General features: G+C 48.2%; 1 protein-coding gene across 1 annotated transcript in view; it reads left to right on the forward strand.

Moving 5' to 3' along the window:
* The first annotated feature begins 6,606 nt into the window (after nt 1-6,606).
* The window catches only part of LOC119462594 (uncharacterized), a 51,143-nt gene continuing 44,867 nt past the window's right edge, over nt 6,607-12,882 (forward strand). The window contains exons 1-2 of the mRNA XM_037723926.2: nt 6,607-6,679; nt 8,758-8,916. Of these exons, the coding sequence (XP_037579854.1) occupies nt 6,607-6,679; nt 8,758-8,916 (232 nt within the window). The remainder of the gene's footprint in view (nt 6,680-8,757; nt 8,917-12,882) is intronic.

The raw sequence follows: 12,882 nt of genomic DNA on the forward strand, positions 1-12,882 counted from the left end.
AGGATTTAATATAAGATTCCAGTGGATACCATCACACGTAGGAATTGATGGAAACGAGAAAGCTGACGCCCTTGCACGCCTAGCGCTGACATGTGTCCCAAAAGTGAAAGCTCCAAAAGCTTTTCAGAACCCTAAGGGTGCAATCCGCCTTCACTTTAGGGAGATCCACAAGAATCCCCACGAAGCCTGTGTGACTCATGGATTTACCCGCGAAGAAGCGACGCTTTTATACCGCGTCAGGACTGACTCCGCCTACACCACAGCTTGGTTATTCAAGACTGGGCTTCGCGCTTCCCCATTCTGTGCTTTCCGTGGTGACCATCGAACATTACATTTGGATATGCCCGCAGTTTGACAAAGAAAGAAAAGCCATGATCGACAGTCAGCGGCCTTACGCACAGGACATTTGAAGACGTCGTTTTCCCCGGAGGACCTGCGACAACCAGGAAGAGAGCGCAACGACTGCTGATAGCCTTCCTGCGAGACACGGGGCTCATAGACACTTGGTGACACACCCCTCATCTCAACTCGAAGGAGGATCAGGCGGAACAATTGCCGGCTATGTATGCCAGGCTAACCCCGCCTGCTTCAACATCACCACCACCACCACCACCACCACATATATTTGCTAATGTTTTTTCATTTATTTCTTGGATAATGAACGGGTTTGAACGAGCCCTGGAACCAAATGCTTCATTTTGTTTTTAGAGCATATAAACAGTAAATGGTCTGTCTGTCTGTCTGTCTGTCTGTCTGTCTGTCTGTCTGTCTGTCTGTCTGTCTGTCTGTCTGTCTGTCTGTCTGTCTGTCTGTCTGTCTGTCTGTCTGTCTGTCTGTCTGTCTGTCTGTCTGTCTGTCTGTCTGTCTGTCTGTCTGTCTGTCTGTCTGTCTGTCTGTCTGTCTGTCTGTCTGTCTGTCTGTCTGTCTGTCTGTCTGTCTGTCTGTCTGTCTGTCTGTCTGTCTGTCTGTCTGTCTGTCTGTCTGTCTGTCTGTCTGTCTGTCTGTCTGTCTGTCTGTCTGTCTGTCTGTCTGTCTGTCTGTCTGTCTGTCTGTCTGTCTGTCTGTCTGTCTGTCTGTCTGTCTGTCTGTCTGTCTGTCTGTCTGTCTGTCTGTCTGTCTGTCTGTCTGTCTGTCTGTCTGTCTGTCTGTCTGTCTGTCTGTCTGTCTGTCTGTCTGTCTGTCTGTCTGTCTGTCTGTCTGTCTGTCTGTCTGTCTGTCTGTCTGTCTGTCTGTCTGTCTGTCTGTCTGTCTGTCTGTCTGTCTGTCTGTCTGTCTGTCTGTCTGTCTGTCTGTCTGTCTGTCTGTCTGTCTGTCTGTCTGTCTGGTCTGTCTGTCTGTCTGTCTGTCTGTCTGTCTGTCTGTCTGTCTGTCTGTCTGTCTGTCTGTCTGTCTGTCTGTCTGTCTGTCTGTCTGTCTGTCTGTCTGTCTGTCTGTCTGTCTGTCTGTCTGTCTGTCTGTCTGTCTGTCTGTCTGTCTGTCTGTCTGTCTGTCTGTCTGTCTGTCTGTCTGTCTGTCTGTCTGTCCTGTCTGTCTGTCTGTCTGTCTGTCTGTCTGTCTGTCTGTCTGTCTGTCTGTCTGTCTGTCTGTCTGTCTGTCTGTCTGTCTGTCTGTCTGTCTGTCTGTCTGTCTGTCTGTCTGTCTGTCTGTCTGTCTGTCTGTCTGTCTGTCTGTCTGTCTGTCTGTCTGTCTGTCTGTCTGTCTGTCTGTCTGTCTGTCTGTCTGTCTGTCTGTCTGTCTGTCTGTCTGTCTGTCTGTCTGTCTGTCTGTCTGTCTGTCTGTCTGTCTGTCTGTCTGTCTGTCTGTCTGTCTGTCGTCGTCTGTCGTCGTCTGTCTGTCCGTCCGTCCGTCCGTCCGTCCGTCCGTCCGTCCGTCCGTCCGTCCAAAGCCCCCGGACACATGAATGCAGTACCCCTCCTAACCAATTTCAGGTAGTAACAACAATCGATTGGTGTCACCTCAAGTGCAAGATTTCTTTGTCAAGCCGTCAGTTGGCCATGCGAAGATGATCTGCAAGTCTGAGGTTTCAAGACAAACAAGTTTTTTTTTGTACGACTGCCTGCGCGCCAAGAGCTTGGATACAGGCTAGATCACTCACCTTCCCGCCAGACAACCGAGCTTGGTGGCGGTGCACGCTGAACCATCTGCCGAAGGGACCGAGAAGGCAAGTTGCGAAACCTGCCCAGCTTCATTCACTGGGAAACATTTCCCTACCCGAAGCGATTTCCCGCACGCCCAAGAAAAACCCAAAGTTTAGCGTTCTACCGGGTCTTCATGAATAGGGGGCTTGTTGTCAAGTGCATGGAGGGTTTCCCAGTATCAACATTCTCGGTTAGAGCAACGGTGATTTAGCACGCGAAATGATGGAGGGCTATCACATAAAATTCACCGACGTTTACGATACTCCATAATGCAAAATTTGAGCGCCGTGTTTTCATTTCGCGATATATTGGCTGGCGCGGTCTCGTGCGGCACGATGCGACTGCCTCGCTAATCTAGACAGGCATGGGTGACGCGTGGGCGCGATTCACAGCAGCCGCCGCAGGCAGGCTCATGCAGCGCTTTGTTTCCATATATGGTATCGTTGGTGACGTCTAGGTTAGTGAGGTCTAGGATGTCTCTTAATGTGAAGAGAGAAAGAGTAAAATTAGTCAAGAAGAAACAGGCCAACCTAGACGCAGTAAGGGTAAAAGCAGACCAATGCAGGCTGGTGCTTCTTCAACAAGAAGCACCAGGGATTTCCGAAATTATAGCGTGGGAAAGATTGAGGAAGCCGTAAAATATGGACGCAGCATGAAATCAGTCAGAAGAAAACTTGGCATAGAACAAGGCAAGGTGTATTCACTGCATGGTAATATCATCAGCAATTTAGATTACATAGTAAAAAGATCGGAAGAATTCTATACTGACCTGTACAGTACCCAGAGCAGCCCTTTCATTCGAAGTAGTGATGAACAGGATACAGAGGCTCCTTCTACAACTAGCGATGAAGTTAGAAGGACCTTGCAAGACATGACCAGGGGAAAAGCTGCTGGAGAAGGTGGAATAACAGTCGATTTATTCAAAGATAGAGGAGATATGAAGCTTCAAAAGCTTGCGGCCCTTTATACGCAATGCCTCACGACTTCAAGTGTACCAGAGAGCTGGAAGAACGCCAACATTATACTCATACATGAGAAGGGAGACGTTAAAGAATTGAAGAATTATAGACCCATTAGCTTGCTTTCACTATTGTATAAAATATTCACCAAGATAATTTCCAATAGAATCGGGGCAACACTTGACTTTCGCCAACTAAGAAAACAGGCTTGCTTCAGGAAGGGATATTCTACGATAGATGATATCCATGTCATCAACAAGGTAATTGAGAAATCTGCGGAGTACAATCAACCTCTCTATATGGCTTTCATAGATTATAAAAAACATTTGATTCAGTAGAGATACCAGCAGTCATAGAGGCATTGCGTAATCAAGAAGTACAGGAGGCACACGTGAATATCTTGGCAGATATCTCCAAGGATTCCACAGCTACCTTGGTTCTCCACAAGAAAAGTAGAAAGTTACCTATCAAGAAAGGGGTCAGGCAAGGAGACACAATCTCTCCAATGCTATTCACTGCATGCTTAGAAGAAGCATTCAAGCTCTTACAGTGGGAAGGCTTAGGAGTGAGGATCAACGGCGAATATCTCAGCAACCTTCGGTTTACAGATGACATTGTCCTATTCAGCAACAATGGGGACGAATTACAACAAATTATTGAGGGCCTTAACCGAGGAAGTGTAAGAGTGGGGTTGAAGATTAAAATACAGAAGACCAAGGTAATGTTCAATAGCCTTGCAAGGGAACAAGAATTCAGAATCGCCAGTCAGCCACTAGAGTCTGTAAAGGAGTACGCTTATCTAGGTCAATTACTCGCAGGGGATCCTGAGCATGAGAAGGAAATTTACAGAAGAATAAAATTGGGTTGGAGTACATACGGCAGGCATTGTCAAATTCTCACTGGGAGATTACCACTGTCATAGAAGAGAAAAGCGTACAATCATTGTATTCTACCGGTGCTAACATATATGGGGCAGAAACTTGGAGGTTAACAAAGAAGCTCGAGAACAAGTTAAGGACCGCACAAAGAGCTATGGAATGAAAAATGTTAGGTCTAACGTTAAGAGACAGGAAGAGAACGGTGTGGATCAGAGAGGAGACGGGGATAGCCGTTATTCTGATTGGCATTAAGCGAAAAAAAAATTGAGCTGGGCAGGCCACGTAATGCCTAGGATGAATAACCGGTGGACGATTAGAGGTACAGAATTGATACCGAGAGAAGAGAAGCGCAGTCGAGGACTGCAAAAAACTAGGTGGGGTGATGAAAACTAGGTGGGGCGATCTGTGAACCTACGCGCGTTCACAGATCGCCCGAAATTAAAGCTGGCGTCCCCCAAGGTTCAATTTTAAGTTCGTTATTATTTAATTATACTTGAACGATTTATCTAATGTTGTGAACGTCAAATTATATCAGTATGCTGATGACACTATCCTTGTTTCATACGCTCGAAGTTACACTGACGCCATCTCTTCTTTACAAATGGCAACAACAAAAGTGATGGACTGGTTTCGGAATAATGTAGTCGATATCAATGCGTCCAAAATTCAACTAATCTGTTTGCACAACCCAGTGAAACAAGTTACCCTATCGTCCCCGTTATATTTGCACATTGCAATCCCTGTTCGTGCGATATGCTCGTTCAATTAAATACCGTGGTTTTTTTTTTCTCAGTGATTTATCCTGGAATTCTCATTTCGCACATATTTGTCAAAAACTTCGCGTAGTGTCTTGTGTTTTGTATAATATTAAATTTTACAGGCCATTGTCTGTCCAAAAGCTTGTAGTACATGCCTTATGCTACAGTGTAATCCGGTACGGGACATATGGTCATGGCGCTGAACATTTTGTAAACCGGGTCAATTCCGTCCTTCGTGGTATTCTGAAGCATGTTGCATATGATGTCTCCCCCAAATCTGATGTGTTCAAAACTTTGTCTTTACCTGATTTCAATTCTTTGCTGCTAGAAACTGCAGTCTTAAAGCATTTTTGGATAAGCCAGTATAAAATTTCTTATGTTCCTGTTCGTTGCCTGAGACCAAAGAATCCTTATGTTGCACCCCGCTGTAAGACGAGATACGGTCAAAGACTCCGTAACTATTACGTCCCCGCAATGCTTAATCTACTTCCGCAAAGCATACAAGACGTGAAGACGAAATGTGGTCTCAGAAAGGCTCTTAGACACATTAATGCGTGATCAGCAGCCTGTTGTGTTGTTGTTTCCTTACTTTTTTTTCACTGTTGTCTACAAGCTAATAACGTGTTACTGATGGCTCTGTCGCTGTCTGCCAGGCACTGCCGTTCAAGCCAACTACGGCTTTGGCAGGCCCGATTCTTGCATTGTATTGTACTCAAGTCATCAATAAAGTATTATTAAGTTAGCGCAAGTCGGAATCAGGTAGCGTAAGACAGGAGTAATCGCACATCGCAGGGAGAGGCCTTCGTCCTGCAGTGGACATAAATATGGGCTGAGGATAAGTACGCGCGATAGACACTAAAAATCAATTAATAAGGGTGAACAAAGGTTGCGAAAAAAAGCTCCGTCGCATGCCCCCGCGCGAGGGACACGTGTAAATGCAGAGCATAGTGGGGTTCCGTGGTGTTGGTGATGGTGTGGTGGCGGTGGTCTGGGTTGAGAGAGAAGAGAGAATCGTAAGTAGGTAATGTAAAGTTGTTATTATTTTATTGGCATCACTGTGCCCGAAGCTCCGGTCCAGGAACTCGCGTTTGAAGCGCGCGTCGGCACCCCCAAAGTCCCGTTGACGTTGCCCGACGGCTTCCGCGCCAGCGCCCTCCGGGGCGACGGGCTCCGCGGCGGCGGCGGCGGCCCCCAGACGACGACGCTTGCTCGCCGCCGCCTCTCGTTCCCGTACGCCGGGGTCCGCGACCCGACGCTGACGTGTCGCAGCCGCGTGTCGTTCTCGACTCGAAGGGTCCGCGGCCCGACGCTGACGCCTGCCCGCGGCTTCTCGTGCACGCTGCTCGGGATCCGCTTGTCAACGTTGACGCCTGGCCGCGGTTTCTCGTTCACGAAGTTCGGCGTCGGCAGCGCGCCGCCTCGCCGCCTTGTCTTCTGCCGCCGTGGACGAAGACGATGGAACGATGTCTTGAACTGGTGCTTCGGCGCTGATGTTGGATTGCGTCGAGGTACTAGTTGAAGGTCTTGCTTCCATCGCTTATCAACTGCGACCGCCGACGAACGCAAGAGAAGAGAGCGCAGGAGTTGACGAGTGGAGCCCGCGCCAACCCGCTTTATATTCCTAGCGCGCATTAGAGGGAGAGGGGAGGAGAGAGGGCGCGCTATCACGCCAGCACCTGCTGTTGCTACGGTGCTTGCAGCGCCGGAGCGCGACTCAACTACGACGCTTCGCGCGCTGCACATGTGCTGCAAGCGTGATGCGGGAGAGGATTGGGGGAGAGGGCGCACCTGTGCTCCAGCTGTTGCGGACGGACGGCGCACGCTACATGTGAGAAATGCTCTGCATTTAATCAAATATACACAGAAGGAGTAAATGCATGGTGGAGACAGCAAAATGTTCGAAGCACAGCCTGTGAAAATGTTCCGCAACAAGTGGAAAAAGAGAGGTCTGCCGTCCTCTTGGGGCCTGTATTTGCTGGGGAGCGCGCCGAATCTGCCACAATCTCGCAGACGTCGTCTCCGGTGCATCCGTGGTACGGGCATATTGGAAAGGACCACACGTTAAGAAACTGCTTTCACAATGCCCGTCAAGCCACGTGTGCGAAGTGACCGCTCATCAGTGTTGTTTTTTCCTCGTCAAGATGTGAGCAGGCTGTTGACGGAGAAACGCTAAAGAGGCCGTGTGCCAAACGCAGGAGGGGTGACCGCGCGTCCAGCGTGTTTGTCGCGCCAACATCACGTACCGTGGCACCTTGCGGAGCGCGCTCCGGGAGTCACGTTCGTGCACCTCGCTGCGGTGGCCTTTCAACCCGTCACGCATTCATCGTTGCGTTGCAAAACGCTGAGCGTTTAACCGTGCGGCATTCGATATGCGCCTAATAGTCGTCAGCCCCTAACAGTAGGGGAATAAATTATTATATACTACACGTGTACATTCTGAATCTATATTGCCGGAGACCTGCATTCCAAGTATAACATTGAAACCATCCCCAAACCAATCCCCAAAAGCAATAACGATAATAATACAAGAGAATACACACGTCTGTTTCACGGCTATGACAGGACACTGGCAACTAGGACTGAGCGGACTTCCAGGTGCTGCGTAAAACATGATAGCGTTAGTTGCCGAACGAATATGGTGAATTGACTTGCGCTTTGCTGCTGTGTCAAAGCATGCATTATTAAATCAAATGATAACGTTTAACGTGCAACTCACGCGTTATGAGAGGCCGATTAATTTCGAGCACCTGGAGTTGAGTAACGTGCGCCTCAGTACACGAGCATTTTTGCCTTCAGAATACGACGCTATCGTCAAAGAACGTCGGACACAGCCGCTGCCAGGCTTAACCAGAACAACGGAGACTGCCCATTAACTTTAACGGGCTGTAAAAAGCAATATGGCACGCTTAGGACCAACCAGAAATCTCAAGGAGAAGCAAAAGGCACGTTCGCGTTCAGTATTTATTTATTTACATACCTACACATCGCCCAGTGGGCGTTTCAGTGAGGTTTCAGGGGGGTCAAAACATGGCGAAGTACTGTGATTATGCACGCACATAAAAAAGCAAAAAGAAAAAAAAAATGGCAAAAAAAGAACGTACAAAACGCACCTATATAGAGCCACCAAGGCCACATCCCCGGACAAGAAAAGGGCCACTAGATATACACAGAAGCCTAAGTCTCCGTCATAAACAAAGAGCATAACTAAAAAGGCTTTTCTCATCGGATTCTCTCTCGGCGCCTGTCTGAAAATAAAAATCTCGCCGGTGGCCAAGCCGTCACTAGTATTGTTTTAGGACAAGCTTGATCATGTCTTTTACCATGAAGTATTAGCGAAACCATCATTGTTTTTTTTAACTCCTCAGCAATTTGGCCGTTATGGACGCCTTTGTTTTACTTTTTATTAGTTATTACAGTTAGCACGAGTTAAGTCGTAGGCTCGGTTTGAGCGGTGAAATAAATGTTATGCGTGTCAAATGAGTCATTGAGCGAAATGCAGCTCCACTAACGTGGGGACGTGCGAAGCATGCCGTGATGCACCGCTAACGGGCTCATACTGCCTTAAGCAATGGCCCCATTACGACGACAGAAGCAAAACTGTGAGAGGCAACGCAGCCAGCTGTGGAAGACGACGACGAACCAGTGGCACGAGTACGTGCCGAGCGCGAGCCGCTTGCTTTACCACCTAAAACTCTAATGCGAGCCTATTAAAAGAACGATAAACAACAACGGTGACTGCTCATGAACACCCTCTCCGCAACTGTAAGTAAAGACTCTTCGCACGACTGCGTTGAGGAGCACTGCTTGCGCTGTCACGACGCTGCTCTCGGCGGGCAGCGAAGGCGTCAACCACGAAGGTCAATGGACGGTGACGCACGTGGCCCGACGACCGTCGATGACGACCATCTTTCGTGCGCGCGACTGGCCGTTTTACGCAACCGGTGTTTCCCCGCTGCCTCGTCAAAGCGACGCCGGCTGCGTCACTTCCTGCGCGATGCACTTCCGCTTCGAGGCCGTATATAAGCCATCCGGCGGCACTTGGCCTCGTTGTTGCGGCCATTCGCGCGATGGCTTCCGAGATTTACCTGCGAGCTGCCATCATGCTTGTGCTTAGCTGCTCATCGGCCAACGCCCACAGACACTAACCTCTACGACGTCCTCCGGCTTATCTACACAATGTGCGGTGAGTCCTTTATCTGCTTTCTTATGCAACGCTTCTATGCCGGGCGGATGCGTGAGGCGCTGCGAGGCGCACTGGCTTTAATTGCACCGAGCGCTTCAGTGGCCGCATCAAATAAGACCTTTGATCTTGGTGGGCTCGGGGTGCGATGAAAAAGCTCATTTCCCACACCGACGTGCCGCGATTGATCGAGCGGGAAAATGCGCCGGCCGTTGAGGTTGGATCATTCTCTATCTGTCGCAGCCAGTGCCAATTCGGTCAGCGCGACGCCTCCTACACGGTCGATCTATCCAAGTGGTTTCGGTATTGGCAGAGCAGTTGCAGCCTCGTGTAGTTGTCGCCGTTATTGCGAAAACATGCAAGAGGCGCCTCGGTGTGCGCTGGTTTGCTTTAATCCACTCGCGCCTGACCTATAAGTGCATCGATAAAGAACCTCGGGACAGAAGGACGTCATGCTAGCCCGACCTCATTTGTCATGCACCACCGAAGCGTTGCGCTTGCCTTCGGAAGAACGTGGGAGTGCATGTTCTCCTTTTGCCACCGAATCCAAGTAACACTTGTTCTTCTCAAGTGTCGTCTTCTAGCATCCGAACCTTTCGTCAAAGCGGACCCAGGTGTCCCCGACGGGTGATCCCGATATCCTTAACGAGCCCTTGGCGAATAAAAATTACACGGTAAGAAACGGATGATTTTTTTTAAATTTTAGAACAGGCTCATTCGAGATCTCCAAGGGAGGTTAGCGCAATTCTGGTCTACCAGCCGAAATATTTTAAAAAGTGTAGGTTACTTGCCCGTCAAATAGTGTAGTCAGTAACGAAGTGGTTCTCAGTAAAATTTTAAACATTCACTCGAAAGCACATTTTCCCATTGCGGAGCAAAAGGTGATCGATCAACAATAACGCTCAGCAGAAATAGTTTTCTTAGCATCCGCTTTGGTGACAGATGACCTCAACATCCCACTTAGTGTTGAAAGCGGCATTTTTGATAAGATGCATTTCGCCACACATTTTCAGACGCACTTAGCGCTCTGCCTAGACAATTCCGCAATGTGCCTAAAGTTATCTACAAAGTTTATTAATGGAGCTTCCTTAATTATCAAGGCAGATCTTGTTAGTTAGCTAGGAAGAGCTTTGATAGCGTTTCCATTAAAAAAATAGATACCCACGTGGAACGTACAGAGGAATCGAGACAAAACTACGCTTCGCTGCAGCGACATCATTTGCGCGATAATCCAGGCTACAATTACAAAATGTTTATAAGCTTTTAATTAAGGGCCACGTTGTCGATGCAGAAGCTTTGCAAGAAAAGCTTTTTCCAGACAAGCAGTGCCACTAGATGTGCCACATTTCGCGGCCGAGCCCGTCAACTGCTGCTAAGCTTCGAACAAAAAGCAAAGCACGACAAAGTTTCATGTCTAGTGAATAGCAACTACGTCGGCCACGCTATGAAAGCGAGCAAAAGTTTGTCCAAAATACTGTGTTCCTAATTATGTGAGAAAAATCGGGTACACTATCCATATAAGAAAACTATCCATAAATATAACTAGTAATTGTTGCAAGAAGTGAGCCAAGCCTGTATGTAAAACCGTGCGGCAATCCACACTATATTTACTCTGTTTTAGAGCTTTATCGGATTAAGCACCTAATAAACTGTAACAAGCGCCTGTATGTCTCAAGTCCAACTCGCGTACTATACATCTTTTAACGAATTTGCGTTTATACCTCGTAATTTAAACAAATCAGCTTACTCCGATTCAATATACGTAAAGACGCTTCATAAATTCATTGCTTTCATAAGGTCATGGCGTTTTCTAAAGCGAGAAACAAATTGACGCGGCTATACTTACTTCGGCCCCGCCCTAAGAATTGTTGCATGTAAGCACCTTCGTGGCAAAGTTATAGACTGGTTTTCCTCTTAATAATAAGCCATACTGTCAGCACAGTCAGGTTTCAATAAGCACAGATACTCGTATTTGGCACGGCTAGACCATTTAAACTGTTTATGACACTAACAAACAGCGTTTGATGCCTCAACAGAATACTCCCACAGCACGATTGTGCTCCAACTGGAAAATGTCAAGCATGAACTGTAGTTTAATTATTATTTCAAGAGTACTGCCAGCGTCTTATGAGAGGCATGAGGAACAATACGTTGAGTGCGAATCAAATGGTTGAAGGAACAGCGTGTAATTTGCGAAAACGTAGCATTTAGCGCTAACAATGGAGAAAACACACCAAAAAGTTGAACATTAAGAGACAGAGAACTAGAAGAATATACAACGCGTGGCAAACGGTTTCGCAACATACATCCTATCAGACAGCCATAATGAAATGGGGTGTATAAAAATGCTTAGCAGTGGCAGACGTATCAGAAAACACATGCGTGTAATTACGTGGGATCGCAGGCTGAAAAAAAAAAAAACAAAGGAGCCCCGCGCACAATTTCTGTAAGCAGTTTTAAGAATGAATCAATGGTTTCGCAGGCAACCACCGCAGCAGGAAGTGCATTCCCTTCGGGGAGTTTCTAAACGCTTCAGTTTTGCAGTAGCAATCTTAAAGCTGCTTAGCGCGGCTAGACCAAGTTGATCGACGAGTGTCCTTGCCCAGTTTCCCATGATAGAGTCGATAGATGTACTTTAATCGTTCTTTATATCGCCGTTATTGTAAGGTAACGCTTCTGTTTCGAGCATCGTGATGCATACCGGCTAAAAGAATTGAATACAAATCTTATCGCCTTTCTACCTTTTTTTTTAATTGCTATGTGGATCCCAGACGACGGACTCAAGGACCGGTTGGACGAAAGCCTTTGTCTCACGGGGAGAATCTCAAGCAACGCCGCCAGCATCAGGGTTGGCTGGAAATTTCTCTTACGAGAAATTCCCGCGTCTTTTTTGTCGGGTCGTGCGACTCCGGGCCTTGAGTCGCGTAGGTCTAGGTCGCATCCAAGGTAAGGCCGATAAGCGCCGAGGACGCCACAGTGGCGCACTTTTCATTCCGAGGAGGCGTCCTTGAGGCGGTGCGAAGTAGGACGCCTTGATCGTCGCTGCAGAAGAGCACACTGTGTGGACAATCCTTGACGAGAGCCTCGACGCCTTCTCACTGCGTCCCGAAGGTTTCCTCTCAAAACCGGCCATAATGATGGTTACACGGCTATACTTGTCAGCTCATGCAGGGACACAAAAGAGCCTTTATTGGTACAAGCTGGCCCCTGCAGGCACGTGTCAGCATCAACAGCAGGAATCGGTGTGGCCGGTACGAACAGCGCATGCGTATTCCTTGTTTTATTCGCTGTTTGAAACGTGTCACCGGTTGACTTGGTTCAAGTTGCGATCGTAGTGAAGCCTCACTGTTGGTTTATGGATGGTGCAATCGCCCCTCTGGGAACCTGCTCGTTCACGGGCTCGCACTCACTCTCGTCACTTTCGAGTGTACTGCTCTTGAAATGTTCTAGCGTCGCCTGCGGTTGCGGCGAAGCAGCGTGTTATGACCGTGGCGCTGCCGGCCCCAGTACTTGCGCTTTGCGAGTCCGCTGTCTCCTTTCTGTAGGCACGGTAGGGATTTCGTACCAGTATCCAGAGGTTTGCGTTTCAAGACAGTTGTTCTTGGCTGTTGGCTCAAGTCCGGAAGTTGCGTACGAAGTCTTCTGTCTTGCAGGAGCTCAGCGGGCGACCGACCGTCTTCCAGCGGAGTCGAACTGTAAGAAAGTAGTCCTAACCAGAAGTCCTGCCGTGTCTCTTGGAGTTCTTTTCAGGATTTTTTTCACGATCTCAACTTGCTTGTCGGCAAGTCCATTAGACTGTGGAAATCCAGGGTTCGATGTAATGTGCTTCAATTCGCAAACACAGCATGAGAGGAGAACTGGGGACCGCTGTCGCTGAAAACTGGAATCCCGTAATGTGCAAAGATCCGCTCAGTTTGTCAATTACAGTGCGAATACCAGCGGTATCAGCCATGTCGAAGTAAAGCTAGC

Source organism: Dermacentor silvarum, chromosome 8, assembly GCF_013339745.2.
Source record: "Dermacentor silvarum isolate Dsil-2018 chromosome 8, BIME_Dsil_1.4, whole genome shotgun sequence".
Classification (NCBI taxonomy): Eukaryota; Metazoa; Arthropoda; class Arachnida; order Ixodida; family Ixodidae; genus Dermacentor; species Dermacentor silvarum.